The sequence below is a fragment of the Quercus lobata genome, chromosome 12 (assembly GCF_001633185.2).
Source record: "Quercus lobata isolate SW786 chromosome 12, ValleyOak3.0 Primary Assembly, whole genome shotgun sequence".
Taxonomy (NCBI): domain Eukaryota; kingdom Viridiplantae; phylum Streptophyta; class Magnoliopsida; order Fagales; family Fagaceae; genus Quercus; species Quercus lobata.
Genome location: NC_044915.1, coordinates 12245179 through 12252799, shown reverse-complemented (window position 1 = coordinate 12252799; position 7621 = coordinate 12245179). Strand labels below are relative to the sequence as shown.

General features: G+C 35.0%; 1 protein-coding gene across 1 annotated transcript; it reads right to left on the bottom strand.

Moving 5' to 3' along the window:
- Window positions 1–1538: 1538 nt before the first annotated feature.
- Window positions 1539–7059, bottom strand: LOC115970716 (bifunctional adenosine 5'-phosphosulfate phosphorylase/adenylylsulfatase HINT4). Its single transcript, XM_031090305.1, has 6 exons — window positions 6751–7059; window positions 6628–6674; window positions 3302–3378; window positions 3128–3194; window positions 2030–2107; window positions 1539–1893 (listed from the first exon to the last, which is right to left on the bottom strand). The coding sequence occupies exons 1-6, from the start codon at window positions 6823–6825 to the stop codon at window positions 1788–1790; spliced, it is 450 nt and encodes a 149-aa protein (XP_030946165.1). The 5' UTR covers window positions 6826–7059; the 3' UTR covers window positions 1539–1787.
- Window positions 7060–7621: the final 562 nt, after the last annotated feature.

Below are 7621 nucleotides of genomic sequence, written 5' to 3'. Positions count from 1 at the left end.
ATGAAAATAACTCAAACCAAACATGGCCTTACTCAAGGAGAAATTATAATTAAAACTAATACAAGTCATGTTTTGAGAACCACACTTGTATTAGTCTTCACTATAAATAAATTATTTTTTTTTGCTTATTTGTTGAAAGTTGCTAAAAGTATAGTTATACTTAAAAAATGTGAGGATTTACAAAATGATTTACATAAGCAAATAAACTAATAAGGTAGCCAAAAAAAAGTTAATTCCAATGCAAAACTCTCTAAAAAATTAAACAACTATAAATCGAAAATCAGAAAAATCTATTACAATTCAAGTATTAATTTTTGCACAAGGATTGATTCTCGCTCATCCAGTACTGTTTCACCTTCCAAACAATCCTAGCAGTGAATTCAAACGAAATCCTCATCTCATTCTCATGAACACACCGCTTGGGAAGTCTAGAGAGACATGAATGGAGATAATGCCAGTGGGTCGCGATGGGTCACAACATGATCTCTCTCTCACTTCAAGTTCAAACTCAGGTGTTCGACAAACTAGATATTTATGGCCACATTTTATATTAAAAATTAGCTTATCTTATAAAGGTAAAAGATTAGTACACAATGGCAATGACAGTGGAACTTAATTTATTCTCTGCTCATCTATTGAAATGAAATTCACAACAGTCATAAAATATAAAACCAAAAATTCAAAATTTTGTGTCAGAATAAAATTTGGAATTAAATATATGGAATCTTCCCAAATTTTTTTTTCCATAGGGGCACAAAAACAAGTTAAAATGATAGTGAAATTAATTAGAATCTATATTAGTTTAAATGTCAAAAATGTAAAAAAACTTAGGCAAAAAGAGAAAACGAACACGAAAATACGCCATTTGCGAACTGTTCTGTGTGGGGGAGAAACAATTTGGAAAGATATCAATTGTGTAGTTTTTTTTTTTTTTTTTCTTTTAATTTTGAGAAAGAGATTATGTTTATGAGTTTAGACCCAACTATATTATATTAACCAGTTGCCATTATCATTATTATAAAAAAGAAGAATAGGAAATATCTCATCTACCATAAAATAAAAATAAAATAAAATAAATAAAAGGAAAATATTTATAAAAAAGAAATTAAAATAGGAGATTTCGTACAACAATGACCAGAAGAAAATCATCCACTCTTCATTATGTTGCAACGGGAGGGATGTGATCTAGAATTCTAGTCACATGCAATGCAAGAGACTGGGGGAACGGAAAACCAGTCTCAGGGGAAAGATAAAAATGACTATCAAGACTAGCTTTTATAGTTTTTAAAAATTCTTTTTTCCTTGATTAAAAAACTAGAACCGCAAATATGTGCCCCAAGCATCCTTACCATGATGAGGTAGGTCTCAATGTGCACTCGAATTCAGGGAGGACCTAGCTCCTTCAGCTTACCTTGATAGGTATAGACCAGCCCAAACAGATTTACGTATCATTTAGAAGGGCCACGTTTAGTACAATCTCACACAAACCCTTACTTGCCAACAATAGTAGCATCTGCATTTCTGATGTGCAGTAAATATAACTTTTGAATTGGCATAGTATATAAAAAAATGCTAGAGTTTTGAATCTTTTGATTATGCTATTGGAACATGAAGCATATTGAATTACAAGTTCTTAGGGGACAAGAACAGGACAGCCTCCATGATCAAACACAAGACAGAACACTTCAACATGACAAGAACTTACACAGAACAAAATGCATACCCAAGCTTTAATAGGGAATGCCAAATCTCTTTACTTTGCATAACTTCAATCAAATATAAAAGAATCACACTTTTGAAATAATAGGTGGAAAAGGCTTTAGCTTCTCCAACAACTTCTCTGCCTCAAGAAACCCAAGCGATCCCACAGACAAGAATTTTACACATTTCCATCTGTTCAACCTCTTAGAGAATTAGATTGTATCTTTGCAACTTCCATAGTTCCACAAACAATATTAAAAGATGAAAAACAATATATGACATTAAAAGTTTCAGGCATATAGGGACTAAGAAGCACCAGATAACTAACCTGGGCGTGTATGGTAGTGCCAGACAGTGAAGGTGTAGATGGTTAACAGAGTTCAGTGGAGGCTGGTGAAATCCAAATCTGTCAAGCGGAGAGACAGAATTGTACCAATTAACAAGCTTATATGCAAATTTAGGACGATAAAACAAGTTGAGCTGCTTGATTTGATATTGATTTTGTAAAGGCCTAATCAAGCAGTCTCCAGCTAAGCTTTATGCATATAATCCAATATTGAGCAAACTTTTCATCAGCTCAACTCTCTACTCTTTACAATCAAAAATTTCAAGCTACTCAAGCTCCAGTGGATACAGGCTTATTCACAAAAGGCTTGCTCAACACCACTGAGCAGAACTCGAGCAGTGCAATACTCCGCTCGACAAATTTCATTTTACAGCATAATGGAGTGAAAACAAACTCAGGTTACCACTGACCTACTTGTTTCTAAATTAAGGCTACAAGCTTGCTTTTATATAAAACCATTGAACTATTGTGTATAGTTAATCATATAAGAATTGCAGGAAAATTTTCTAATCAATAACATCTTTTCTCAACCACACCCTCCCCCCCCCCCCCGCCCGCCTGCCCCCACCTTACTCTCCATCTCACTTTTATGTGGAGAGGAGGTGTCATTTTGAACTAGAGTCAAATTACAAAATGATTATAAAAAAACTCAAATTACGCCAAAAGTTTTGTAGCACAACTAGTTGACACCTCTTAATGTTTCCCACGGAAACATCCAAGGTTCAAATCCCCCTCCCCTGTTGTAACTATCAAATTATCAAAAAAAAAATCAAATTACATAAAATGAAGGGATTAGTTGATTAATTCAGCTCAAATCACAAGCAAATAAATGGTCATCTGCATTTTCACCTGCCAGTATTTACATTGAAACATTAATTATCATATCTGCTCAGCTTTTCTTTTTTTAGATAAGTATATCTATGAAGCCATAATTTTAGTGGAACAAACAAGAAATAAATAGCAGAACAAACTAAGCACAAACTGCAAAAAATTTAAAAGCTCTTTCTCCCCAATTCTATAATCTCTGTTCACAAAAATAACATCACAAAATCTCAAACACATGTATACAGGAGGCAATACCTGTACTGTGTGCACTGAGGTGCATCTCGACGTAATAGCGTTTGCCCCACTTCCAGCATGTGACTCACTGGAGAAAATAGCAAATCAAAGATTAGACTATGAAAAAGAATAAGACTTAAAAAGGATCACACACCGGTTCAAACCATTAAACAAAAGGATATACATTTGCTTTACCTAAGGAGTAGTCTTCAGTTCTCCTTTCGAGATTTTTTACTGTTGGAATGTGCTCCAAAGGAATCACCAAGTAATGCCTGTAAATTTTTCATCCAATTCAGAGCAATCACATGGTTGAACTAAAAAAAAAAAAAAAAAAACATATAACAAGTCCCCAGCATGGTTGGCAGTAAGACTAACAGGTGCCAAATCCTAATTTGGTATCGATTTAGTACACTATGCTTATTAGTGCAAATGTGGGAGATGAATCTGCTCTAAGTGTTTTAAGAGTATGGTAAAACCAATTACAAAATAAGCATAATATTTACTTATATGAAGCCCTAAAATATTGAAAAGGTGCCTCATGAAGGAAGACCCATGACAAGCAGATAACAAAGGTAGCAGAAATTTTGCAGGTTGTCCAAATGACATATATCCTACCTTTGTCCAATGTAAGAGCATTCGCATCAGTTCGGCTAAAATTTCCTGTCTATTTTACACTAAAAACCTATTTTTTTCTATTTTACATACCCACTTCTCAAAATCCTCCACATCAGTCCATCTATTCTACACTCTATTTTATTTAAATAATCAATTTTCTCAATTTTTTTTATTATTTCTCTCAACTACCCTTTACATACGCACTCTCTCTCTCTCTCTCTACCCATTTTTCCTGATTTGTTGCTCTCTCGCTCTATACCCATCTCTCTACCCATCTCTATACCCATTTTTGAACACAGATCACCTCTCCCTCTCAGTCCTCTCCACACCATCTCGGTCCAATCTCCATAGACACCTTCACCGCCATCTCAAACCCCTCACTTTCTCTCGCTCCTTCTCTTCCACGCTCATTGAGAATAAACATCAAACACCTTCACTGCAAAACCAGCAAGACCCATACTCACTCCTCAAACAAGACCCAATCTCCACTCCCTCTCGGTCAGATCTCCTCTACTTGTGTTCAACCCTTAAGCTGCCTCAAGCATCATCTCTGCCACAAGCCGCCTCAAAACCCATTCCCGTTGACCCACAAGCATTGATCATTCCAGTCAAGCAAAGATCTGTCTCTCTGTTGGTTTGTCCATGTGGGTTTGTTTGTGTGTGGGTGTGTTTGTGTATATCTGTGTTGATTTGTCTGTGTGGATGTGCTAGTGTGTGGGTGTGTTTGTGTGTATATGAGGAAAAAGAAGATGAGAAGAGGAGAAGTCACTGAATTCGTTGTGCACGGAGAAGAGAGAGAAAAAAAGGTGCGAACGTGAAATTAATAAAATAATAAGATACACATATACAGTAATCGTGCATATATGCACGGTTACTGTAGCAAATGTGTAAATATACACAGTTTTAGAAAGACTAATGTGGAAGATTTTTGGGGCAAAATGTGTAAAATTGGTTGGTTTTTGCATTTTGCAAAGTTTTACATCCACTGATGTGGATGCTTTAAACACGCTAACAAAAATGAACATAGATGTACATGTAAAATTTTCTTAGTCATCTTCAGGTTGCCTCAAGTTCAAGATTTTACTAGCTGTTTTCTTCACCCTATCTGACATCATTTTTCAATAAAATTATTGAAAACAAAAACAGTTACCATACATGCATGTTTATTTGCTTGCTTGGACCAACGGCCACTAACCAAAAACTAGTAACAGCAGTTGAAATCCAACCAGACCAAAAAGCACAGAATGATACATGTCGGCCAGTCACGATCCACAAATGCACCAATTATCAAAAATCATTTTAATTTAACGAGTTTAAGCAATCCTTTTTCATCCAGCTAGAGATACTAGTCTAAATTCAATCTGCATGTACAACTTGTACTATTGCAGTTCTACTGCACATCATAACTTTTACGACATCCTAGGCTTAGTCTAGAGTTGGTCCCTCTTGGTGTAGGTTGTTAGACTGAACCACACTAATCTTTTTTTTTTTTTTTTTCCTTTTTTGATAAGTAATTGCAATTCATTAAAAACCAAAAAAGTGTATACAGGACATATACAAATCAAAGAAGAACAGCAAAGCAAAACAAGAATAAAAAAGGAAATAAACAAAACCAGCCATAATAATAATTGCACAAATTTATAGTTTCTAGAAAATCCATCAAAGAATATGTGGAGAGAGTGAAGGACTTCAATCCCCATTCATAGAGAGTCTTCAAAAGTAAAAACTTGAGATTGGCACAGTGGACTCTTTATCCTTGAAAATGTGGCAATTCCTTTCAGAATATAAAATAAATATATAAAAAAAGAATATATAGAGTATAAAGTGTATGCCCAAGAGCTTTTAGATTGAATTCTGCAGAAACTAGAAAGTAGAAGCTACAGCTCGTAAATGGATGGTTCCTCCTAGAAGCTGCTATAAATTTAATGTGGCTTTGAAATCATTAGCAGGTGGAGGCTGTGTAATCCGTGATTGTGGAGGTCATCTAGTTGCTGCTAATAGTGCTCCTATTCCTAAAGCAGGTGATTCACTATGGATGCTTCAGCTATGTCGAAATTTGGGTCTTCACTCCCTACTGGTGGAATGTTCTATTCCCCAGTTGTTATCCTTGCTGAAATCAGAAATGTGCCCACTAGAAATCAATGAGCTGTTAAAGATTATTCGGGATTTGGCTTCTTCTTTTTACAAAATTTCTTTTCATGCAATTCCTAAACAGTGTAAAAAGGCTGCAACTGTGTTAATTCAGTATTGAATTATATATATATATATATATTTCATTCTAAATGGTGATTTTTTTTTTTTTTTCCATATTTTCCATATTTTGGCCCCCCAAACATAAGATCCTGCCTCCATCCCTGACCCCAAATGCACCACATCATACACGCCAGGGTCACCCCCACTGTCCCATATCTACGAGAACCCAGTATACCATTCCAAGATTCCAGCATTGAAACAACAGAGTTTGGCATAACCCAACAAATCCCAGCTAGGCAGAATAGAAAAGCCCACAGATCAGAGGCAATTGGGCAATGCAGCAACAAGTGACTAACACTTTCCCCAGCTGATCTACACAAACAACACCAATCCGCTATAACAATAGCAAATTCTATTTCTCTTTCTTCTCTCTCACTTTTCTCAATCTTACATAGCTTAAATCTCTTCTAATTATTCCTAATTTGTTTCCAAACCCACTCTCCCACCCCACCCCCTTAATCCAATTCCACAATTACCTCAAAATTTTAAAAATCCAACACATACACATACAGCATTAACATAATACTCAAATAACCACAATATCTAACAGGGATCCCCATATTTCAATATTCAAATAAAAGCGCATAAATATTATAATCTAATAATTAACGGTAATTAGAGAGTTGTAAAAGAGAAAAATGGATGATGAAAACCTGACAGCAGAAGGGTTGATGTCTTGAAAGGCAATCACCTTCTCATCCTGCACAAATCCCCACACCCAAATCAGAAAATAAAGAAAAGAAAAGAAAAGGGTTTTAGAGAAATGAAATGATTACGGTGTGGAGGAGGGTGGCGGAGGTGGATTTGTTGGCGATCTGGCAAAAGATACACGCTGCTTCTGCTCCCGCCATTTTTTATGTTTTTTGGGGCACTACTGCGACGTGACTTTTAGTTTTAGTTTTCATCAGGCTTTTTATTTAGTCAATGGCCATTTATAGAAAAATGTATGCAAAAAATTTGGGGAAGGAAAAGAAAGGAATTTCAAAATTGCGAATCGAATTTTTTTATTTTAGGTCTTATTGAGCAAGTCGCGGCTATTGTTGGAGGGCTTTGCGTGTAAGTTTTGCACCACCCTAATTTTCACAACTTTGTCATGTGACCATTTGTGAGCGGTAGAAATAAAATGATGGTCTATGATTTCATTACTTATAAATTGCCACATGACAAAGTTGTGATAAAATTGTGAAAATTAGTGTGATTTTAGACTTACCCAATGTTCATAAAAGCTAAATGCTCCAGTGAGATGTCACTTGTGATGTAACGAAGATGACGCCATAAAATAAGTGACACTTCACAATCGGTTTATTAGTTTTTTTTTTTTTTTTTTTTAAAGAAAAATCGGTTTGTTAGTTGAGACCATGGAAAGATGGAAAACGTTAGAAGATAGAAAATGTTTTCTTTTTTTTTCCCTCCAAGCGTGTTTAATTGGGATGATAGAAAAGTTAAGATATGGAAATAAATATTATACTAGCCTCGGGCGCTCATGCGCATGCTTAGAAATTCTTCTATTTTTTGAGTAAAAATTAATAATTTGTATCTCATTATAATTTGGGACTATTACATTTTTTTAATCTATATATAAAAAAATTTAAAAAAAAAAAACTTAAGGGATGTGATGGGAATTATGCATTTGCAAGTGAAATAATT